Here is a 25800-nt window from a genome sequence, read left to right as displayed (position 1 = left end):
GTTTAGTCAAAAGGGTAAAAATCTAAAGCAGGATTGTGTTCATTCTTGACAAAACATAGTAAAACGTTTGTTTAAACAGAAACAGTGGTGTGGCCTGAATAGGAGAGAACATCACTTAAAGCCAGTTGCACATTTTTGGGTAATTTCTTCTACAGCAACTCGTTGAACTCTTTAAATGTTTTTTAAAAGAAATCAAGTCAATTTGCTCCAGTTTCAAAGGGTTAAAATGAAAAATCGGAATTGACCAACATGCTGATTTCTGTCAATATGACAAACTGATCTTTTTTAAAATTGTTATTATTATTATTATTATTATTATTATTATTATTATTATTGACAAAGTTAACATATACAAAACATCACCCCAAACTATTTTTCTTATTTTTACACTATGAATGAATATTACATACATTGAAAAGCTTTCTTTTTTATGTCTCCATCACGATAACAGTATGCATAATCAATTTTACAGAAGAGACCTGATGGTCACTAAAATTAGGTGAAGAAAAAACTGGATACATCAATATTGTTATCAGCCAAATGAGTTGATATATATCAGCAATATATATCGTGCAATATTGTGCATCCCTGGCTTCAACATTTTGTGCAGGAGTACTTTTCCTATTGAGTCACAATCTTTAATGCCGTCTTACAGGAGGGGTGGTAAAGCATGCAGAGTGGCTTGTTATTAGCAGTGACCACAGACCAGAATGAATCTGCACTGACATTATCATAGAAGAAATAATTACCATAAAAAAATCAATGTCCTGCATACATGTATTATACAACGAGGTGGAAGATTAAAAAGGAAAGTTTCCCGCTGCAAAGCTCTAATAGGGGTTCCATTTTAAAAATGGCCTCATTTCCAGCTCTTATTATAGTCATATCCCACATCTAACCAGGCTGGAGACTCGAGTGCTTATTAAAAAGGTTCTTTCTGAAACCACAAATGGAGCCCTTAAGGATGACAGGGACAAACACTACAGAGTGTGCTAATCCTATCTGGCCCAGAATCTGCTTGTAGACACTAGAAGAAACAATAAGCCAGACACGAGTCCTCCAAGTGTTTTCATCCCCCCGGTACACCAGAGGAGGTAGAGAGAAAGAAAGAGACAGAGAAAGGGATGATAGCATTACTCACAATCCATTACCACTCCCTGGAGACGCTCTGCATACAGAGTGATGGAGGGAGGGAGGTGGTGAGGAGGAGGAGGAGGTGGAGGGGAGGGTTGGTAGTGTGAGGTGGAGAGAAGGGTTTGGTTTGGAGGGTGTTTGTTTGCTGGAGGCCCGGCAGTAAGGCAATATGAAACTTGATTATTCCTTTTCAATAACCATCTGCTGAGGATCCCGCGGAGACGTCGCAGGTTGCTGATTAGTTCGTCAAAATAATAGAAGGCTCTTGAATAGCCTTGTTAAGATGTCTAACTTTAAGTACAGTCGGCAGCCCAAATCATTGTTCGCTCTGAAGCATCCGATAATGATGGATTGACTGATGCAAAGGGATGTTGCGCAGGCTGCAGCCATTTTTTAATCAAGTTTGTTTATTTTTAAGGGCAGACAATATACAAAGTGCTGGAGTAACAATACATGAAGATATATATACTTTTTAGACATTAATACAGAGTATGTACATTTATTATTTACACTTAAAGGGACAGTTCACCCCCAAATCAGAAATGCACATTTTTCCTCTTATCTCTAATACTCAGCAACTCATGCCAAAACAATCTAGATTGATAAATAGCACTACAGGTAAGAGGAAAAATATGTATTTTTGATTTTGGGGAGAACTTCCCCTTTAAAGGCATCACAACGGTTTGTATACTCATCCTTTCCCCCTCTAAAATGCCCCATTTGTTTTTAAACTTTATTTTCCCCTTCACCTCCAGTCTCTGTTTCAGTGCCATCTGTCCCTCTCTTTCACACACTTTAATCCATCTGTTACCTCTGAAACATCTCAGTGTGTCCCCTCCCCACCATCTTGCCCCCTTACCAAATTTCACTGCAGTGCTTTGATTGTAAGGTGGTTACAGCAGCATGTTAAACATCGCTAATTCGTACAAAAGCCAGTCCTGAGTGCCGCAGGCAGGCCACAGGTCACACTGTTGTTCTTTGGAAGTATTTTTTCTTCATATTTGATAGCATTAAATGTAAACACACACTTATATGACATTTTGTTCATGATTTTGAAAAATACTCATATGATACACTGGATTTGACACATCAGAAACAAATAACCTTTCCAAGGTTTTGATTGTACAACTTTGATATCTTATATACATTAACTGAAAGCCTTAAATTACCTCCCATATCAAAACTTTTTCAAAATCAGTTACTGTTCTGTACAAGTCTGCTGCGCCCAGATCTGAAAAATTGGTTTCCACTTTTGACTCGTTTTGTGAAGTGCCCTCCTTTGTAATCATCCGTTTCATTTTCTAATTGCCTTTCAACACAAGTGTCGGCTGTGGAGTCGAAAAAAATGTATCACAGCTCAGCTCAAAAACCTCCGCAGAGCCAAAATCCTCCAACAAGCCGTCATCTGAGATCGCTCCCAGCAAGGTAAAGTCCATATACAGTTACTTCAACACTTCCATGCATGTCCCTCCATCTGGCTGATCCCACTTCAGATAAACATGAGACACTTTGGTAAACATTCGACAGGTTTCCAGAGAATGACGGGGCAGTAAAAAGGGGTCGGGGTCGAGCTGGGATGAGGTAAAGCGACGAGGTCACTGCAAACAGTTCATCCTTAAACATCGAGGCTGGAAAAGCAGCAGCTGGGAGAACTGGGACATACTTTTAAACTTAATAGGAACCTGTTTAAAGTAATCAACCCCTGATTAGAGTAATAAAATAAAAAGTTTGAGGTCTCAAATCAAAACCTGAACCTTCCCAGCCTCTGACCTCCGTTCTCTGGTTGGCTCTTGGCCCCTTTAGCCGAGGATGTCGAGGTAAACCGGCGGGTTCTTGACCAGGGCCAGCAGGCGGCTGTGGATATCCTTGATCACCATCCTCTGCTGGGGCTCTCTCTGCCAGCAGCCCTGCATCAGCAGGTACACCTCCTTCGGGCAGGTGCGTGGCCTTTCCAGTTCCCGACCCTGCGTGATGCATTCGATGGCCTGTTGGGGTGGAAATTTAAAACGTTACATTAACCGGAAATCGTGTTTATCTGTCCTTAATTACTCCAGGATGCATCATATCTTGAGCGCTGTTGTGATAAATGTTAAACTAACAGAACTGCCACGAAGGGCCATTGAGCTATGCCCGCTACCTGTCAGTACTAATGTAAAAGCAATTGGGTGTTTACATACAATGCACGGTGGCGTCGAAATTTGCAGTCGACCTACAGTGATACCTTCGGTCTCTGATTTCCTCCGCAAGCTGAGTGAATATGGCAGAATAACTAGTGATAATTGATAATAATCAATATAAAGGGTATATTAGAAGTGATATGAATGATCTGATTCTTGTAATTTATAGAATATGCATCCTATGTGTCAAATGTTAATAAGCAGAGCACGAGAGATGAGCAAACAAAAGCTGACATTTGTGTAATTAGAAAAGAGTAGAGGAGCAGAGTCAGTGTTATGGCACTTTATCCTCTGGAAACCATGAATATCCGGCATGTTCTCACTCCAAGGTTAATTAGTCAATTAGCGCCACTCTGTCAGTGCTTTTGGCATACCAACGTGACACCAAAAGCCGCCTTCTGGGTCTAACCGTAACACGGCTGAACGGTGTCAGATGAGAACACGCTCTCAGAGAACAGGTAGCACTGTTATGAAGCGACAGATGGCAGCAGGTGCATTCACGTGCAACACGCCTGGGCGGCCTCACTAGAGAACACGGCTGGACGGAACTGGATGCGTGCACGTGAAACGCAGAAGCGCAGGGCCAGATAATAACGCTGCCGGTAACCACGTAATATAAGGAGCGCAAGTTCACTTACAGGGCGGGCACCTGGGGAGGTGAATGGGTCCCAGAGTTTGCGTCTCTTTTACCTAAACCTAACCATCTGTGACTTTGTTGCCTAATCTCAACTATCCTGACAGTCTGCACTGTTGTGTCAACACAAAGACAACGCTGCTTCTTCCCACCATGTGCATTTCTTCACATCACTGTAACGGCATCCTGTAGCATAAACAGCTGATGCAGAAGAATACCTAAAACGTTATAAGTACACGTGGAAGGTCACTGACAGAGCGGCACTTCTCAGTTCTTGAGATACTTAAGTAAAACACAGAAATAGCCTTCGCAAACAAATCATGTAATCACCAAAGTCATAGTCATCTGAGAATCATGAATGTCTAATGAATCAGTGCCAATCCACACAGAAGATGTTGCAATATTTCAGCAGATATGAGAACATTTTGACCTGCCTGTGGCAATACCATTAAAATTCATTTAGAGAGAGACAGTAGATGATGCACCAAGGATGATTTTTTTTTCTCTAAAAGATCCTTTTTGGCAGAATAGCCTTCATATCTACAGATTTACAGATATGAGTCCATTAGCAGAGACCTCGGGAACAAATGAGAGCAGCCAAAATATGAATAACCTGCCGCTCAGACACTAATGGCTGTGATGACTGATTGAGTTCACACGCTCCGGCTGCTCAATGAATAAATCACTGTCGAGGATGAGAGAGAGGATTTTACTGCGCTCTCCATTTGAAGGGTTACTGACTCAATCTCTCCCCCATTGTTAACCTTGGCCCGATTCAATGAGCAGAAGAGGTCTGTCAGCGCTGAGCCAATTCACACCAAAATGGCCCGTCAGTCAGACTCACAGCCCGGCACAAAAACTGAAAAACGGACGCCCAAAAATGGCCTCTGTCGCCTTGGCGTGCAGAGTCAGTATTTTGGGATGATTTATCTCCTCCACTGCGTGTTTAGGCAACATGATAATTTCACCTGTCCCTCATTGGCCGAGACAGATTGGGCTAACAAGGTTAAAGCTCATTGGCCCCGGGCAAAAATGAGAGCCAATGAGATTAGAATTGAGTGCCAGCGAAAAGTGATCCACCCTTCTCTTGAAAGGAGAGAGGGTTTCGGCCTTTAATAGCACCGCTGTGGTCGCAGTGGAGTCCCACGTCTTGGTGCTCCGGCTGAAAAGGCTAGACTGGACCGCCCTTAATTACTATGAACTTATTGATTAGTTTAAGAGTGCAGAGCGGTGAAAAACTTCAGCAACATCTGCTCTGAAGTACCAACAGCCACACTGAAAATTGTTCTACAAGTTTGAATTACTGTATGTGGAAGAAGCAAAATATTTCAGGCTGCCATAAAGAAAAAAGGTAATAGCAATAAATAGATTTAAAGCGTCTATTTTTTTTTACTAGCAATGTGTAACCATTTGAAATCTGAATTGGCATCACCTTTCTTGTGCTGCGGGAAAAATGCCCAGAAAACTATATTTCTAACGATCATAATTATGTATTTGAATGTTTTTACAAAATTGTTTTAATTCTTAAGCCCCTTTTTTGTGTCTTTTTGTTGTTATTGTTTTTTCTATTCTTTTTTTTTGTGTGTGTTTTTTGTTTGTTTTGTGATTTCTGCTTATTTTCACGTAATTTTCTTGTACTTTTTAAAAACTAATTTCTCACTAATATTGATTTCATTTCTTCTTCCACTCCAAGGATGGTTTTTATTGACTTGCATAGTCATAAATTTCAATGGGATTTTAAGTGATCCAGTTTTTAGATGGCACTTTAAAACCCAAAAGACAAACAAAAGGTCATCAGTTAACTAAATCTCTTAGTTGTGTGGCCAGTGGGGAGGACTGCAGCTCCACCCAGAGAAAGTTGTCTGATAACAGAGTGCTTTTGTAGACAGAGTTTAATATTTCACTCTTAGGTTTTAACTTGATGCCGTGTGCTTAGATTTCCTGTCAGACATCATCAGAGTTTATTTCGGCATGGGGTAATTGAATTTGATCTCCAAACCTCAACAAATGAAACTGAAACTCTATGACTGGCTAGTGGCTAAATCTTTTTTTGAGAGTGTGTGATTTGGGTGGACTGTCCCTTTAAACCAGACGGAATAAATCCTGATAGCGAATGAGTCGTATCTCAAAAAATGATGCTCAAAAAAAATTACTTACTGATTTACAAACGTCCTGGGGGCTTAGTCGAACCCATAGACTGTAAATAAAGATGGACGCCGCACCCCCACTTACCCCCGCTATGCTGAAGTGAGGTTAAAATATTCCGGATACGAGCGTTGCCATCTTGCGAGGATGATGTCATTGGGAGCCCTGCATCTGCACAGTAACGATATCCGACTGAGAGCTGTCATGTCGTCCATCTTTATATACAGTCTATGGTCACATCCGGCAGTGCTCACATTAATCATTAATATCGCCTAAGCAGGTGATGGTCACTCACCAGCATTCGCTCATCTGTGACCGTGCCCTAACTCTTGGAAAGAAAGCGAATAGGCTACCCGAATTGGTGAAAAACTGTTAACAGCATTGCATGAAACAACCAGAGTCCCACACCCACAATCAGCGTTTTGAGCAGCAAAGATGAAATGTCCCTCACTGTCATTGTATTGGGATGGCAACAGATAAGTTAAACTACTACTACCTGCACGGCTGGATGCCACAAAAGGTACGTTTGGATCGTTGATCTTTTAAATGGAGCCATGAAGGCTACAAAGACCTGTTTCTGCAGTTGTTTGCTTTGATGAAAAAACATTTTTTTGCCAATAATAAGTAACTTCTCAATTATTGACCATGAACGCTGTCGATAAACTCTTCATTCTAGCTCACCTCACTGTTGGACAGCTGGTACCAGGGCTGTTTTCCATAGGTGAAGATCTCCCAGAGCACCACGCCGAAGCTCCAGATGTCGCTCTCTGTGGTGAACTTCCTGTACATGATACTCTCTGGGGGCATCCAGCGGATTGGCAGCATCGTACGGCCGCCCACCTTAGGATGGAGACGAGGCAAAGTATGTGATTTTTCATCTTTATTGCATAATAAAAGTCTCAAGGTGAACATTTAACCACTTTGCTTTGTTGGTGACACTAAGCAGAAATACCATCTTTTAGTAACACATTTTTCAGCAAATCTCAACAGACTAATTCCTGTTCATCCTCGAAAATACCCACTGACCTTGTCAAAAAGAGTTTTATTTAACATCCAAAATAGCTTCAATTTAGACTAGTTAAAGGAAAATGATCCCAAAGCCCCCCAAAAGTGTAACTATTCATAAGGCCAAAAATTGAGAGAAAAAAAATCTGTTTTTGTCATTGGACTGAACTGATACTTTGAGAACTTTTCATCTTAGAGCCAAAAAAACATTACAGTCCTGTCTTTGTCTTTTCCAGCCACATACCCGATAGTAGTCGGTGCTGTAGATGTCTCTGGACATGCCAAAGTCTCCAATCTTGACCACCAGTCCCTCTCCAACCAAACAGTTGCGGGTTGCCAGGTCACGGTGGACGAAGTGCAGCGATGCCAGGTAGACCATGCCCGAGGCGATCTGAGCGGCGATGTGCAGCATCTGAGGCATGGTGAGCTGACCCAGCGGCGGCATCTTCGTCTCCTCCAGGATACGAGCGTCGGGGCCGTGAGCTCTGCGGATGACACATGAGGAACAAGTGAGTGTTTCTGGATCAAGGCTGCTTTTTTAGGGGTTTTTCAGCTTTATTGGGCAGATGACAAGGAAATATGAGAGATGTATGTAGATACTTTGAGGTCATGATACTCGTTTGCCATTGAATCCTGCATTTAAAATTCAACTTAGGTATAAGTACAACAGCATTATTAGCAAGCTGGACTTAAGGTTCATTAATAAGTAAAAAAAAAAAAAGCTCCAGTTAGTGATGTGTACTAATTTATGACATAATTATTTTGTCACTAATACATCAACATAAGCAGAAAATTTTGGTATTATACATAACAAACAAACAACAAAATCAGTTGTGTTTTGGTGAGTCATCGTGTGTTTCCAGCAGCTTTTCAGGCACTGAATGTCGGGATTTTGTAGCGAAGTGTCACTGTGACTAGTTGCTAAAAGTTGTTGTTTTTGTACTAAGATATCGCTGCATTTCCTGCTGGGATATTGACATAAAAATTGTGTTCCCTGCTGGGACAGTGACATGAAAAGCGGTTGTTTTTACTGACACGTTGCTTAATTGTTGTTGTTTTCCAACATATCTGTGTTTTCCGCCAAGTTAGTGACACAAAAAGCACTTATGTTTTACCGAGACATCACTGTTTTTCCAGTGGGGATCAGGCCCCAAAATCTGGGTATTTAGAGCCAAAGCATTATCTTTTCCTAACCATAACCTTGTGGGTTTTGTGTCTAGAACTAACTACAAGTTAACCATGTGAAACATGAGTTTCAATGTATCGGCTACATAACGTGCAAATGCAATCTGTCCATGGTTTGCCAAAACTTACAAAGCCAGAATTTTTTCTGGCAGTTGGGTTGCGACTGTTGTAACTGCTGAAGGTGGCGCTTGCTTTAATGAGCAGTTTGGTAGTTTAATCCAGTTGTTCCTGGAGGTAGTGCACCATGTTTTTTTTGTACTCTTCTATGATCTTTGCTTTTTGTACATAAATGGATTACTTAATCTCTTTTGTTCTCAAATGGTTATTTAAATGAAACCGTGTGAGAAGTTTGGAGGGTCAGTGTCTCTTTGGTGGAGCTGTCACAACTAACAGACACTTGAAACATGACGAGAGGCTCAAAATTGACATTTCTTTATTGTAAGGGGTCACATATATAACACATTTAATATATAACAGTAATCTTTTATTTTTTTTATGTTTTATTTTATAAGGGTGTCATTTGTTTACTGTTCAATTTTAATCTTAAAAAAATAACAGTTGTCAAATTAAAAAAGTGGAGTATAAAGTGCAATTTTTCACTGAAACGTAGTGGAGCAGAAGTAAATAGTGACATTAAATGAAAATAAGTACCTCAAAAATTTAAAAGCAGTCACAAAAAAATCAAAAGATTCCTAGAGCATCCTTGAAATAAATTCAATGAACCATTTTAAATGATCATCATTTATCATTTCTGAATCTTCAGGTCATGTGTGTTGGTAGTGCCCTGTTTTTTAGTCTGATTTTTAAGCTTTTTTAAAAAATAAATGTTTTTGGTAGATGACAGAGTATTTTTCTTATTGGTTTTCTTTTCTGCACTGGAGCTGAACTCCTGACCACTGTGCCGTGTAAAGGGGCCTCATATTTCCATTTGTAAAGAACAGAACATGCTGGCCTCTGCTATTCTCCTCTGCTTCTATTGGTTGTTCAGGTTAATCAGGCAGGGATCGGGCTCCTGTTTTGTTGGTAACTATGGCATCAACCTTGGGTGACCTGAAGGACAATGACCTCAGCATGCAATCTGCAGATTGAACATTTCTGACATATATGTGCTCTTGAGAGCATTTCATGGTCGACGTGACCACGCCATAATAAAGCCATTTAACAGCGACGGTTAATAGAAAACATAAGGCTTGTAATACGCCTACAATTGATTTGCAATAATGCAATTCAGAGATGCAGACCACATTGACTCTCAGTTGTTGTTGTGGATCCCAAACACCCACTCTAACGTCAAACTCCGGCCCTAAATGAGCAAATCACAGCTGATGTGTCTCCATCCATCCTAATATCTATCTCTCCACTTTGTCCCCTCCTTATGAAGGAAGTTGTCTATACAATCACTATTAGTTTAAAAGGCAGGTGGCAGGGTGGGAAAGCAGCTGCATTGTGGGGGCCCTCAGACGTTTCACCCATTCTGTCTGCTGGAAATGTGATTTCCATCCATTGGTGAACATATATCTCAGGCGAAGTCTGTGTGCGCGCACGTGTGTTTGTGTCTGTGTGTGTTTTAATTCCCAATCTGTTTCCAGTGGAGGACACCTGGCAGACAGCATCAACTGCGTCTGCCCTAATAGTTTTGTCAGATGGTTTCCCAGGTGCCAAGTGAGCTCTGATAGGTCAACACTGTCTCAGTCCTCAGTGACTCCTTTAGGTCCCTCCAGAGGTTTCTAAACTTAGCTTGAAGATTACAATAGACTGAATCACAATATTTATTTAACTTCCGGGTAGAAAACCCCTCATATTACGTACATAAAATTAAACAGTGCTGAGCAAACGCTGCCTCAGGTGATTCGTTTTTAGCCTCCTAACAAAGGTCAGTTTAAGTGTGTGTTATTTTAGAGGATTTTCACCTCTTTACGTTACAGTCAGCTGGCCAAAAGGGACTTGAAGCCTTTTTATCGAAGCCACCAAACTCCATTGATAAAAACAGTAATTTTACATAGCAGAACACAGGAGTTACTGGTCTACAGCTGCGTCGACTGGGTAGTGTTTAAAGTGGAGCAATTATTGAAACGTAGCGTAGACTTACACTGATATAAGCTCTTATTACCCAAAGACTGTGCTATAGGGCCATTATGAAGTCCCTTCTTCATGCTGCCTTTGCATTTCTGCACCAGCCAAACAATGTCAGCATCGTGCCGCCCCAGGTTGGGATTTTAGACCGCATGCTGGCATCATGAAATTTATAGAGGCGTGACGGTTGTGACATATGACACAACAGCGTCAGCCTCTAGTGTGACTTATAATGTCCGTGTTGGTAGCACTTAATGAACAATAACAATGGCATTAACATGGCAATAATAATAATTTACCATCCCTGCCAACTTATTATATGACTATACATTTCAACCTTGTCTGTGTCAAAACTAGGAGTATGATCCATATCTGCCATTTTTTAATTTGGCCGCTGCCCCCGATGTTACATCATGGCTGTTTTTTTTCTGTTATCCATCATGCTGGCAGAAATGGGCTTCCATACAAAACTATTCAGTTCTTCTTGAGATGAGTTCATGTAGAATTCATGGCCACTAGTCTGCCGAATCTGCTGGTTTACTGCATCCATTAGTTTTCAAATTTCATTCTGCACAATATTTGCAATTATCATGTGAGCACAACTCTTGCAGTAAGTAATACCTTTGCCCCGTGCCTTGACATGAACAAGAGACCTTCCTGGGATGTAACCATATTTTTCTCATTTCTGATTTAACAAAGCAAATTGCCCTTCTATACCACTCACTGCTGCCTCCATTTTCTGTGACAGTGTGGTGTAATAAAGGGTCAAAAGGAGGAGAAATTATGGAGTAAAAAACAAATCACTGCTTTTATTAAGACACGTTTAAGTCACTTTAGAAAAAGACAGTGGGCAATTTATCCTTAAATTTGACTTATGAACAAAGACACGTCAGATTTACAGGAGATTTAAATTACCTACCATCTAAACTAAACTGCTTCCAAATAGGACTTCAGAGACATTAAAGTGCAGAGACGGAGGAAAAGCAGCAACATCGAAATATTAGTCTCAGCAGTAATTGAACAACAAGACATTAGGCCCTTTTCACAGACATCGCAATATGTCACATCAGGAAAAGCACAGGTGTAAATTAGGGCTGCCATTTACGGTTAACTTTATCATCCGTTTATCTAAATCAAAGGAAAAGTTCTCTCCCTAGATCAAAAAGACATGTTTTTCATTTTTACCTGTAGTGCTATTTATTGCTCAAAGTGCCAAATAAATACATTTGAAAAACTAAATAACAATGTTTCTCTCTAGAAATCATGACCCGATCACTCCAGATGATCCACAGCCCTTGTTGTGAGCAGTTTCATGTAGGAACTATTTTCTTTCTACTGGACTCCACCCACCAGCTGTATCACTGCGCAGAGGTAACATGCATCTACTGTTAGCTGATGTTACAGCCGAGGAGGACGCCATTTATTTTTACATCTTGCACTTCGTAAGCCTGTCGTCAACAAGTGGATGCATGCTTCCCTCTGCGTGGCGTTATGGTTGGCGGTTGTAATTCGGTAGAGATAATAATTCCTACGTGAAACTGCTCACAACAAGGTCTGTGGGTTGTCTTGAGTAACTGCGTCATGATCTCTGGAAAGAGACACTTCTGTGATTTGTTTTTAAAACGTTTTATTAGAGAGAAGGCAGACATCTCAACGGTCAGTATCTCCAATATCGGCAACTCGCAGTAAAACAATCTAGACTGATACATAGCACCACAGATATGAGGACAAATATGTATTTTTTATTTGGGGTGAGCTATCCCTTTAAATTCAATTTTTTCCTGTTTTCATTGCTTATGTATAATGACTTCATGTCATATGTAATGCTCTCTGAATAGTCTTGTTGAATAACCCCCTCTGAATAACCTTGTTAAAGGTGCTTTACAAATATGCTTGCCCTGCCTAATCTCCTGATTATTTTCTCGATTAATGGAATTGAATTGTTTGGTCTATGAAATGATGGAGAGTAGTTAATCACAACATCTTGAAGCCTAAGTATAGTCATTTTAATTGCTTGTTTTGTCTGACCAGTAATTTAAAACCCAAGAATATTCAGTTTTACATCATAAAAAATTTAGAAAAAGATCAGATATTCTCATTTGCAAAGCTAGAATCAGTAAATATATTAATCAATTTAGAAAAAGTTATGGATTAATTTTCAGTCAATCAATTCATTGTTTCAGCTCTAGTGTAAAGATTAAAATTATTGATTGCTCCATTTCCCATTTAGCTGCTCGTTTACCTTCTGCATGTTATTAAATATCTAACAGGCCTCCTGATCATTTCAATATTCTGACCAGCAGAGATTGGCAGTTATAGGAATTGAACCCTCAGATTATAATATAAAAGTTCTGCTACGTACCTAAGAAATCGGTTGAGATCTCCGTGCCTCATGTACTCAAACACCATGGCCAGTGGCTCTCCGTCCGTACAGACGCCGTAGAATCGAACAATGTGCTGGTGTTGAAGCAACGTCAGCAGCTCCGCCTCCCTCTGGAAGTCCTGCCGAGTCGATTCGTTGGCGTCCTTTAGAGTCTGCAACAAGGCGTGCATTTACTGATTCTTGGGCTTCGGTAAAAGTAAACAGCATTTAAAGCAGCCAAAACTGAAGATAATTAATAATGTGATTTAAAAAAAGAAAAGTAAAGAAGAAGAGGATTTTTGTGTGATAATGACTTTTCTTTTACTGGGCCCAGAATGCCTTGCTACGCTCCTGCTTATGAGTGATGACGTGCTGCAATAAAAGTTCATGTCTGATTAATGGGATGATAAATCTGAGCCAGATTTATCGTCCAGTTTTTTATTTGCTGTGGTTTGCATTAACCTGTTGTAACATGAGCTGCGTATTAAACCACCTGACCGTCCTCAACAATACGTCTCACTCTGAAACCGCAGGATGTTATTTCAGTGTACAGAGGATTTAAGTATAAGTGCTGTGTATTTACTTTTACTCCTGTTGGCGGTGTATCAAGTAGCTTTTGTGAGTACTAATAAGAATACTTCACCTGCAAAATGACCATTTGTACATAAATTACTCACGACCGGTTACCTTGAATATATTTAAGAAAGCTTTGTTTTTTCACATATCTCCACAGTGACCGAGAATCCAAAAAACATTTTTCATGAATTGAAGTAAACGGGGACGATGTTTAACAACAGCAAAACTTCATCAAAACATCCTCTCACACAACTGGTGCAGTATAATCCAAGTCTTATTTATTTAGTCGTATGCCCATTACTTCTCAAGCACATGCATTTTTGCTAATTAAAATTAACTTTTTAAAGTAGATGGTGCATTTGAACTCTGCTCAAGTGGAGCTACACTTAGGATGCGCTACTCGAAGGCGTTAGTGTTTCATATCATAATATTTTAGCAGATGCATGTTTGAGAAGTGCTGACCAACAACTGGATAAATAAGACTTGGATTATACTGCATGAGTCGTGAGATTAATGTTAAATGGATATTTTAATATAGCTTTGTTGTTGTTAAGTGTGGTCCCCATACGACTTAAATCGTGAAGGTTTGCCTCTTTTGGATTTGTTGTCTTTTAGTATACAGAAAAGCAATTGATTTTTTGATTCTGGTAAGATACTAAAAGTTAAACTTGTAAATGAAATATTAATAATTAATATGATTAAAAAATATGCTTGGAATCCATTTATATAACATTGCCACAGAAAAATATGACCACACTATGCTGTATTGATTTCTTTCCCCCAAGCCCTCAGTAAAAGTAAAATTGCCGTTGAGATACTTTCACTCACCTTGATGGCGACCAGCATCTTATCGCTGTCTGGGCTCAGGTTTGCACACTCTGCCAGGTAGACTTTGCCAAACGCTCCTTCACCCAGCTCCCACTTCAGCACAATGTCCTGCCGTTTAATGTGCTGGACACCTGATGATGAAATACATAAAAACGTTTACAACTGTGGGTAAAATGATGTCTTGTTTATACCAAAAGTTGATCATATTTGCTTGAGATTTTACTCATTTAAGACAAAAACAGCAACAATTATAGACATTAATTTAAGAAAATGATGGACAAGTGACCAAAACATATACTTTGAAAACTCTCTGGCGCAAATAATAACATAATCAAGACGCTGAAATATCAGTGCGGATTCAGTAACAAGTGGAAATAAGTTCAGCGGCAGCACTCACACATGTCTTTCTCCTTGATGATGCCGCAGAAGTACTGTGGATTCTCGACAAAGCTGGATAAACCAGAGTCTTCATCCGAGGAAGGCGGGCTGGTCCCAAAGTTCATGAAACGAAGCGACACGGCGAGGTCATCCTCAGTGCCCAAAACTGATGAACCTAATGAAACAGGGAGGGATGTAAACAAGCAAAACTGAGAGCTGTGTAACATCTAATCAGCCTCGAACCATTTGTGATTGCAGCGGCCATCAAAAGAAAATTCATTTTTTTCCCCCTCTGTGGAATCAACGTTCTCCGCTACCAACTTGGCTGCACGTTTTGTTGGTACCATGGTGACAGATGATGATGATGACGAGCTCTAATAATCACCATCATCAGCCATGCAGCAATCAGGACACATTGAACTGGAAAAAATGGGAAGGAAGCATGAATGGTTAGCAACCCCTGACTATGGTGCGTATTAAAAGCCAAACAAGTGGGGCCCAAATTGTAAAACCCCACTCAGCTAGGCAAACCACAGAACCCCTAGAGTCCAACACGGTAGAAAATGGAACAACAAAGAGAGAGCACCGAAAGCGATGGAGGGAAGGAAAGAGGGAGCAGGGTCCACTTAGGCAATCAGGCCCACTTAGGCACTTTGAGAGTGAGAAGGGTAGATGTGTGTGTGTGCATGTGCGTGTGTGTGTGTTGGGGGGGTGGGGTCCAAGTGGAGCTATATCACGTCTAGCTGTTCCTCCATCCATCCATCCATCCATCCATCTTCTTTAATGGCCCTCACCACGTGGCGGTGGCCAAGGGAGGTTTCTGCCGCCATTCTCATGCAGTAATTAAGGCACTTTAGCCCAGCCGACACAGCGGCTGCCTGTGTGCAAAGTTACAGCTCAGTGGAAATCCTGTATTAGCCAGTCTTTCCTGTGCAGTGCCCTCTGAGAGCCTGACACAACCATCTGCAGTTTGAAACAATAATTTGGCAGAACGTTTGATTATGGTTCTCTGCAGTTTGCATATCCAGCTTCAGATATTGGTTCTGGGCTGAGAAGATGTCATCTACTGGGTTAGGCTCCTTTTGATAAAGCTAATACAGTGCCAAAATATAACAGAGATATGTGGAAGCTGAATTATATGAGTGACACGGAAAGCAATAATGAAAAGAATGTCTCTCACAGAAATTCATTTTGGCTCCAAACCTGTTGTTTTAAAGAAGTTTTGAAGCTGAAAGTAAAACTTTCAGAAAGTCCCCATGCACTTTGATTTGTCAAAGAATTTTTTCATTATAGAGTGCCCAAGGTCCTAAAATTGGGAAATGATTTTGGACCTCTGGGCTTCTGGTCTTAAAGTTGAAGGGTTTTTTGAATGGGTTTGTGGTTAGACGCCTGAAATAACTGGTTCCGCCATGAATCAATGGCACCAAGAGCCACTCAGCAGTAACTGCTTCTGTGGTTAACGCAAGCGTAAGAGTCTTTATCTTTTGTTCTATGACATAAAATATATCAGTGTATACCACACTCGTGAACTTTGAAGCTTTGTGAGGCAAAAATAAAATAAATAAAAAATCCTAAAAGTGGTGTTTATCTGTTAAAATAATTTTGCTGAACAAAATGTTTAAGTGGCTTTTAAAAAAAAAAAAAAAAAAAAAAAAGAGTTAACTCTGCTAGAATTGAAAATCCAGTGAAAAATCCCATATGCTTTTGACAAGGGAATCAGGGCGAAACTAATTAAAACGTCAACCCTACAAACGAAAGTGTTGACGTTGATTCAAAGACTGCTCATTATTTTAGCATTGCACTCTCTTGTCAGTGCATTAAAGGGGTAGTTTAGATACAAAATATTCATTGTTAATGTTATGGTGAAATATAAATAAATGTTGACTTTTATGCTATGCAGGGAAAAAACAAAGAAAAATCATCTGACAGAGAGTGTCAGAGGTATTTTACATTTAGAATTAGATAAATAGCTGATGTGAGAAAGTCCACCTGTTGCTGTACACTCAGAGAGGATTAGCCAGAGCAATCAGCTGTTAAGCTTAGCTTAGCAGAAAAACAACAAGTTGTGATTTTTTTAAGAAGTAGACGACAAAGAGAAAAAGCCAAAATGTTAAACGTTTCCTTTAACTAGCTAGTGTCTGTATCATGCGTGCAGTAAAGGAAATAATGCGCTTTAACTTACGGTGAATACCAAACTTGGAATGCTGGCCGCACTTGTTAATAACCAAAACCATGATGAGAAGGAAAGTGCAGGCAAACATGGCGAGACCCACGGCCACAGACACCTGTTCAAACAAAGACAGATTTCCAGTTACACTCACTAACATCAAACATCATTAATACTCATTTACATATTTATGTTAAGTGATGGAGCGCAGACGTACCACAAACACTCGACTCTCTGGGTTCTCTGTGACGTCCATGTCTGATTTGTTCGTAGGAACTGAAGGGCAAGAATAAGACTTGTTAAAGACTCCAAAAAAGACTTCACAGCAGTTTTGAGGAAACATGCAAAGATTTGTAGGAGAGTAAAAATCTATCCAAGACTTACTTGGATCAGCATCAAGGACTAGCATGAGGAAAGCAAGAAAACAAAAACACATTTATGAACACACATTAGAGAAAATCAAACATGTGACCCATGATATTGATATATGATATTGACTATTTAGCAACTGAAGGAACACTCTCACTTTATTATTAAACTTTTATCTGATGAATACTGTGATTGAACACCAAGTATGTTGGTCTTGCACATGATGCAGATAAGCATACGTGTAAACATCATGTAAATTATTCTTAAGTAGCACTTAGATTATTATAGTCACATCTCATCCAGGACAATTACGTTTCCAATTTTTTGTTCTCTTCATGTTTGATTGTCTTGTACTTCCTGTTTTATTTTGATATTCACTTCTTTTTTTCCATTTCAGGTCCTTAATTTCCTGTGAGATAACCTGCCCACTCCTTTTGTGTTGCACCTGTGTGTCTTTAGTTGTGTTTCCATAACAGATTTGCGCAAAACTTAAGCGATATTTTTCAAAATTTCGATAAAAGACAATTGCGAGATGAATGTGTTTCAACTCAGTGATGCTTTGTGTCTTTTCCTCCAGTGATAATATAATCCAAGAAGCATGGTAATAGCCAACATTATTTCCAACTGAAGTTGACGTAGGCATGTTATGCGAGCGATAATGGAAAGGCGAGCCCCTTTCATGTCGGAGCGACCACGTATGAGAATTTTCTAGGGGGTGATAGTCTGCGATTTCACAGAGGAATTGTGGATTCAAAACTTCCGCCAAACTTTTGAAGAGTTCTGCGATGCAATAACGCCTCTTGTCGCGCTTGCTGCATCATGCCCGAGGGAACCAGTTCCTACCGGCAAGCACATATAGCCATAGCATCATGTGACCTAGAAAAGCGAAAAAGTGTTTCCATTGCAGTTTTGCAAAATATAGATTTTTCACCTGAAATATCTCCAGATTTAAGGAAGACATTAGTGTTAACTGCTCTTTTTGTGAAATGTATCCACAGTGCAGCACTAGAGAAACTAATCTTTACTGTAAGTACATTTATTTATAGTTTATTTGATAGAGACAATGCGACTACACATAGTGCAACTTCCGCCTGTTAGAAACAAGCTGTAGTAAGTGATGTTTCATATATAGAGATTATAGCTATTGCTAGTTTCCAACTCCAGTCTGTAGTTAGACTTTTAGTAGAGAAGAAGAAGAAGAGAAAAAAGGATAAGATATCAAGGTTACATACATTCAATAACAGCTATGGTAAAAATAACATAAAAGTATACACACACACACACACACACACACACACACACACACATATATATATATAGTCCTCAATGCAGACTTGTTCAGGAACTATTGTTTATCAGTTATCAGGTTGTTGTAATGACTCAGTATTTTGTGGACCTTATTGTCAAATATTGCAGATTAATATTAGGTATTAAAAGTCATTGTTTCAACATTCATCCAGTCAGTGTCAAAATCATAACATAGTATGATAGATTCCTCTTTTAGCCGCCCTAATGGCCTCCTCTGCTCATTATGGCCTGCTGCTCGGAAAAACGTTCTGCATCTCCAAAACAGTTTCAGGAACTCACCTGGAATTATCCCCTCAGGATCGAGCGGGTCGAAGGGGTTGTCCATAAACATCCCAGTGGCTGTGGCCTCATCCTTTCCCAGTTTGTTCTGCACAATCAGGGTGTAGTGGCCGTTGTTGATGTGGGTGGGCTTGTTGAGGAAGAGACAGCCGTGTTTCACAGATCCGTCAGCTGAGTCAGGGATGAGCTGCGTGTATGTGTAAACAGTTTCTTTGAGTTCTTTGCCCTTGTATCGCCAGGTGATCTCTGGTGCAGGGTTGCCATCCACAGCAAAGGGGAAACACCAGTGGTGCTGCTGCACGGCGTCCCTCAGAAACAGGATTCTGACTGGAACTGTTGGGAGGTGACAGATTTGGAAGTTCAGGGGTGGTTAGAGAAAATACATAAGGAATTGGAAAAAGTGTTTTCACTGAAAGATGCTGAGCTGAAGCTGGAATATCGCATGTCTGTATGATATTTGAAACTCCAGTCAGCATCCAGTTTAGCTTAGCTTAGCATAAAGACTGAAAACAGGTGGAAACAGCTAGCCTGGCTGTGTGCAAAGTTAACAAAATATGCCTCAAATTAATTTGCAACTCCTCTGATGGTTGATTAACCATTTCGGGTTCCAGTTTCTCTAATGTGAGGATTTGCTCCTTTTTATTTTTTATATAACTGCAGATTAACCCTTTGAAACTTGAGCAAATCGGCTTGAAGAAAAACATGGGAGGAATCATTTGAGATATATAACATTAATAATCATAAATATAGTTTTCTGGACATTTTTTCCGCCTTTTTTGTTTCATTTTTTGAATAATTTCCTTCATTTATTTGCCTTTTTTCCATGTTTTTTTAAAAGAAAATTCAATTTGCTCAGGGTTAGAAAGTTCAGATACTTGTTGGGTGCATCAGAACGTAGCACAAGAATGAGACATTAGTCCAGGTTTCAAAGGGTTAAATGAATGTTGCACCTTGACTACATGTACCATAAAGTCAAACGTTGGTGAAGGAGTGCCCTATAGGTTCCCCTCTGAGTTTCCATGAATCAATGTTCTCCATCTGTACTGCAAACCTGTGCTGACCTGCTGTTAATAATGAATCATGGTCGTTGTTGTGCCCCCGACCACAAAAGCTACCTGGAAGCTTCTCTGGACGTGAAGTTACAGGAAATGGCCTCGTTTAGATCGAACAGGACTCTCAAGTGCAGAGACCCCTCGTACTGCAGCGACCAGTCTGCTGCTCTTAACCCGTGACCCAGCCTCAGAAAGTGCTGTGCTAAGGGCATTTGTCTCTTTATCCAGAGTTCGCAGAAGTCTTTTGCACTGAGTGAAAATTAGCGCTCTTATTCACATTTAACTAATCATCCATTAGCGACCCTCACACAAGCTATTTCGCTGCAGGGGTTAAAAGGAGGGCTGGGATTGTGTTTAATGAGCCGGCTGGGTTCTCAATGAAGAATTGGACAATGAACATTTTGAGAAAATGTGGCAAATGTGCAAAATGATTCCTGGCATCTGTTCATAGTGAACTGGAACCTTTGCATTCAAAATATTAACTTAAGGTGATGGTGAATGCTAATTAAAGTTGACTTCAAAAAAAAAAAAAAAGACATTGCAAAAAAACATGATTCAGAGAAGCCGCTTTACGAAAGGGGAAGCCACACGAGCGCCATGAATCAATGGCACCGAGAGCCACTCAGCAGTAAACACCCACTGTTCTGGGAGGTAATTAAGAGTAATTAAAGGGCTAGCGGTTAACGAGTGTCCGTCCACCAGGGGGGCTGATGTTGATAGATTAGCTGCACTAACGCATTTACAGACTGCCAATCACTGCGGATGAAGCGGTTTTCCGGAGTAGGAGGGAAAAGTCCATTAGCACTGGCTCAAATCAGATCTTAGCGCGGGTTATCAGCCCCATTTTCCTGACGTTCATTATGTGTCCCTCGATGCTCGTGCATTTGGCCTCAGCTGATTGGCGCCCCCGCTCTTTTTTGGCATTGTTTTCTAATGAGTGTCACTGAGTCAGTGATATACGATATTGTTTGGGCAGTAATTTTTTTTTTCAGTAATGTATTACTAATGCATCTCGTTTTGTGTGGGACCGCTGGGTGCTGTCATTCCTCGGTGTTCCTCAACTTTCCAGACGTGCTAATGCATCTGAAAGGAACAAACAACAGCAAACCTCTTGGGTCAAGCTGCAACTGTAATTTAGAGGCACACGAGGTGGAGTTCTTTAAGAGCGAGCAGAGGTAAGTTCACTTTCTTTTGTCCCCTTATTGTATCCCTGTATTAAATCACCAGCCGTACCTGCACCACTTCACTCACATTATTTTAACACTTCTCACCAGTCGCCTGAGTGAGTGGCAGATGACAGAGAGCTCCATTAGAAGCATGGTGGGCACATGCTCGTATTTGTAGAGGGGGCATTTAGAAGAAATCAGTGCAGTGCATTTTTCCTTTCTCTGGCTGTCCACCCTGCCTGCACTAGAAAAATGGCCCCAGTGTGCTCTCGCCCTAACCTCCATTAAGCCCCGATGACTTGTATTGAGCCCATGAGCTCTCAGGAGTGTGTTTTTTATTTTGCAGGCACTTACACTCAATGTCCAATTGCACCATCTCCTCCCCAGGCCCAGCTTGGTTCTCGGCCTCACAGGTGAGGTTGTGCAGGTTGTCGCTGGAGGAAACGTCGGTGAGGAAAAGGACCAGCTCTAATGTGGAACCCCAGATTCTCTCCTGTCAGCAGCCGAAAGCAGACAAAGAGCAGAGGGGGTTAATGCAGCTGGGTCACGTATGGATCGCTCAGAGGTAGATGTAGGTTGGAGGGATGAAAAGGGGTCCAATTTACTATACTGTGGATCAATAGATTACATACGAACTTTATTTATTCAGCTTTAAGCTACGGTTTATCCAAAGAGCTTTACAGCACAGCGAGAAAGGCAAAGAACAGAGCAAATAAAATAAAAATCACAACTTTTAGAAACACAGAAATGTGGCCTCGCATGAATACAGCCACAAGCAGCCAGACAGTTAAGAGCAGGTGAGAGAAAGTGCATTTTGGAGTTTGAGCTTGAAAGCATCAATAAAGAGAGATCAAATAGAAGAGGGGAAGGAATTACACATTTTTGGAGAAGGCTGCAGAGCAAACCTTACAGAAAAATGTAAAGTCCTGAATCTAAGACAAACAAGAGATCTGAGTTCTCTGGCTATGTGACTTACAAAGTATGAACTCACAAATATATGTAGGGGAAGGACCAGTTCATGCTTACAGACAAACAAAAATTTATGAAATCGCAGAGAACAAGTGACGAGAGGGAAGAATCGCTCCAATATTTTCAGTATTATTAGTCTTGCTACAATATTTTAGACCACAGAAGTTGGAGGTGGGATTAAGACGTAGAGTCTATATATATTTCTTATCAACAAATCCCATGAAAAAAACAAAACAAAACCAAGAATTAAAGCAATTTGGGCTGGGATGGGGTGAAGGTTTGATGCATGCAGACAGAATAGCCTAGAGGGTATTTAGATTGATGCACATAATGCCAAACACCAGTTCACAGGTGGGAGCACAGAGTGCCCGGGGATGATGATTTTCTGCAGGCCCACGCACAAGTAAGCGTAACCCTGGTTCCCTCGTCAAAAAACCTACGGGATTATTCCATATGATTTTGATTAATGCAGAAAATAAGCACTGTAGCAAACAAACATTTGTGATACTTAGGCTTACATTTTTTGTTTAGCAAGATAATCTTCACAAATAAATAACACTTCAGGAATTTTGAAGCCTAATGTAATTTTCAGAAGTTGAAAAACCTATAAACGAACTACACTACGGTCACGTCACCACAACAACACGGCTGTAAAGCTGCGTTCAGCGCAGCGTGATGACGGCGTTCTTTAGTCTCCTTTAGCCACTTGCTCACAACCACCTCTTTTAACACACAGAAGAGCTTAAAAGTTTGCAAGTGGGGTATTTACTGACGTATTTTATGCATTATAACAAAACTTTAAAGTCTTTTAGGCTTGTGTTAACCACAGACCTTATTTGAGGCTTTTAACCAAAAACCCGTTAAAAAACCCATTGACTTTGAAATAAGGGAACCGGAGGTGCTGAAATGATGACGAATTTCCTAGTTTTAGGACTCCGCAGAGGTTCATATAGCCTAGATATACTACTCATTTTGAACAATCCCAATTTCTCAGATGACAAAAAGTACATAATGAGCTTAAAAAGTATTTTAATAAAATCTTATATGAGCTACAGAAAATATTCGTCTGAAACAATTGCCCTTGTTTTATATTTTTAAAGACATAGATAAACCTAATCTATGTCTATGTCCTAAAAATCTAGTCAAAATCCTGACCAGTGACTCATTATTGTGTTATATTGCTTTATTATAATTTATCTTTTTTGTTTTATTATTTACTTATTTTTGTATTATTTTATTTACAATCACTAATATTGTACATTTTGATTTTTTTTTGGTTTTATGTTGTTATTATGTGCTCAGGTCTGTCTTGAAAATGAGATCTCAGTCTCAGTGGGACTTGGCTGATGAAATAAATAAAGGATTATGTATTTGACTATTTAGACATTTCAGTTTTGCTCAATTTGTTAAGCAGAACCTGGAGAGTTTTTTAAAAAATTTTTAAATGATTTTTTCTTTCTTTCTTTCTCCTACACTGTATTTATTTGTTGTGCAATTGAATTTATCATGAATATTATTTTTATATTATAAAATATATTTTCCACAACTTTATAATGTAAATCTTGAACATGAACTATACTCTATACTTTGATGAAGCGTGACCTCTGACCTTCCTCACCGGCGCGTGCGTGTTGTTTATTTATGTGTAAACTAGCTAGCCTTAGCCGTTTGCGGGTCTGCCGGTTAAAATGCGGAAAAATCAAGCTTTAAATCCTCACACTGAGGCCAGAAGGAGTCAGAACACGGAGGAGTGTTGTCGTCTCAGGTCGCTTTACGCCTTACAGGTCGGAAAATGCTCAAACTTTACGTCTTCAAACGCGTTGAAGTTTTAGATTTTGTATATTTAATGTGGGATACACGGATTTTTTGACTGGATATGACCCAAACTGCGAGCGGCTGGATGAAAACACCAACGGTAAGTTGTTTTATATCATATAAATGTGCTTGTTATAGATGCTTGCTGTCTGGCTTTTATCAGAAACAGTTGTTTGTTGGCGTTTGTGTCGCAGGCCGCCGTGTCTGCGTGGTTGTGCTGTTAATGGCAGGCCTCACATCGCTTGTTGTCGTGTGTAGGTTTGATTGTTTTGCTGCAGCAGTGAAAGTCCCAGGAGGTCCCCATAAAAAATTGAATTTTGAATTTTCACTATTTTATTATCACTATAGAAGTGAGCCCAATGTGGGTGAGAGATACAGAAGTGGCTATTCTGATCAAAGGTTTAAATTCCTCCGCAGTTTTCTCCTCAACTCGGTGATAACTACAGGATTAAGGTCTGAATCACATCTGGCGACAAAAAGCTTTCAGTTAAAACGAAATGTTATTCAGTGGGGGTCTGTGACCTAATGTGTATCACTTTAGGAGTCCTTAGAAAATGTTTAAGAGTCACTGAGCTACAGTATATGGCTGTGTGGACATCCATCATAACTGAACGTCAAACTTTGTATTTATCTCTGTCCTTGTGGACATTTATATTCTTTATCTCATTGAAATTTCGTCAAATAAAAATCCTCAATACTGACACAAGAATCAGACAGGAGATCCACACATTAAAAGCTCCCAAAAATATATATTGTGCAACCTTCTGATCTGTCTAATCTCCGTTTAGAGGATGTCAAAAAAGATTTTCAAAAATATAACACAGGGAAACACAACTTGCTTTGCTCAGGGGGCCACTTTTACAAAATGTCAGGAGGGTGTCTGTCGGGTGTCTAGGGGGACCCTCTAATGGCACTTTCTTTAATACACAAGCTTTCTTTTGATGCTCTTTATGCACTCGGGCACCATATTTATGTTAAAAGTGCTAAAAAAATCCCAGTGTGAATCTATGAATTTCCTTATGAATTATAAAATGGTTGGGGGCCACCCAGCACCTTACTGGTTGCTAGCTTTGATCTGCAGGCAAGTTGAGTGCAACAGATGAAAACATTTAAAGCAGATTTTTTTTAGCTTTTAACACAGTGTGCAGTACCCCAGTTTGACTCCTTGCAAAATACTCAATACTGAATATGGTTCTGAAATCGCATATCAGCAGTTGTTCTGCTTAAATCTCAACAGGTCACAATTAAATGATAAATCAATGGCATTGTTCATGGTGCTATAGCACACTTCATGATTGGGCTGCACAAAATCTCATTTTTTAACAACTGTTCATGAAAGTTTGGGATATTGCATCCAGGAGTATCAGCAGAAAACTGCACTTTTAAATGTAACCATCATTTTTTTTTATCTGTGCCTTTTACATTCAGTTTATAGTTTGTTCAACTTGTTGCAATTTTTTGTATTTTATCTGACAGCTGAAAGGCAGAACTGAGCACTTAAATATCTGTTTATTCATCACAAATTATATTGTTTTCATGATATTCAATGATGTTATCACATATCGTATGTTTTCTAAATATCATGCAGCCCCATTTTATGTGTCTTGCATCTCCATACAGCCTATAGCAGGGATACTCAACTTGAGTTTTTTTTCACTTCTTGAAATAACAGGAGACCAGGGGCCGGGTAATAAACAAACATTTATAATATTTATCAGTATATGTATGATAAATTGATTGGCTTTTTTTGAAAAATCTTTTGACATTTACTGTCCTCAATTGAGTCACAGCAGCCGTGCACAGGTTAGGTGTACGCAGGGGTGTTTCCAGGATTTAAGGACATTCAGAATTCTATTAGGGGGCCAGGTTATTTTTGACAAATAAGCCCTATTTTGATGCTTTGTAATGCACTTCAGCATAGGGATGTCCCAATCTCCAGCATCAAATCAGGGGCTGATTAAGGCATTTTTTTGACTGCTTGGAATTAGAAAATTTAGCTTATAAAACCTCTGATCCTTCATATCAGCTGTCATACAGATGTTTTTAGGCAGAGCAACATGGAGCGCAGACTCTTTCACCTCTGCTCCTATCAGCTGTCTGTCTCCTCTCTGCTGAACTATTTTCTGAAGCACTGTTAATTTCAACTCAGTCAGAGAGTCTGGTGTTTTTTGTTGTCTT

The 25800-nt window shown here is 39.9% G+C and overlaps 1 protein-coding gene across 2 annotated transcripts in view; it reads right to left on the bottom strand.

Moving 5' to 3' along the window:
- Positions 1-1512: 1512 nt before the first annotated feature.
- The window catches only part of ntrk1 (neurotrophic tyrosine kinase, receptor, type 1), a 45055-nt gene continuing 20767 nt past the window's right edge, over positions 1513-25800 (bottom strand). The window contains exons 7-17 of one of the 2 annotated variants that reach the window (XM_042489213.1): positions 21193-21331; positions 18621-18953; positions 17049-17066; positions 16882-16940; positions 16680-16782; positions 14517-14672; positions 14120-14250; positions 12716-12888; positions 7340-7580; positions 6772-6930; positions 1513-3119 (exon numbers count right to left, since the gene is read on the bottom strand). In XM_042489213.1, coding sequence (XP_042345147.1) covers positions 2934-3119; positions 6772-6930; positions 7340-7580; positions 12716-12888; positions 14120-14250; positions 14517-14672; positions 16680-16782; positions 16882-16940; positions 17049-17066; positions 18621-18953; positions 21193-21331 — 1698 coding nt within the window. In that variant the 3' untranslated portion in view covers positions 1513-2933. The remainder of the gene's footprint in view (positions 3120-6771; positions 6931-7339; positions 7581-12715; positions 12889-14119; positions 14251-14516; positions 14673-16679; positions 16783-16881; positions 16941-17048; positions 17067-18620; positions 18954-21192; positions 21332-25800) is intronic. The other variant, XM_042489214.1, reaches the window with a different exon arrangement.

The sequence above is a fragment of the Plectropomus leopardus genome, chromosome 7, assembly GCF_008729295.1.
Source record: "Plectropomus leopardus isolate mb chromosome 7, YSFRI_Pleo_2.0, whole genome shotgun sequence".
NCBI classification, from domain to species: domain Eukaryota; kingdom Metazoa; phylum Chordata; class Actinopteri; order Perciformes; family Serranidae; genus Plectropomus; species Plectropomus leopardus.
This window is presented reverse-complemented; position numbering and strand designations above follow the sequence as displayed.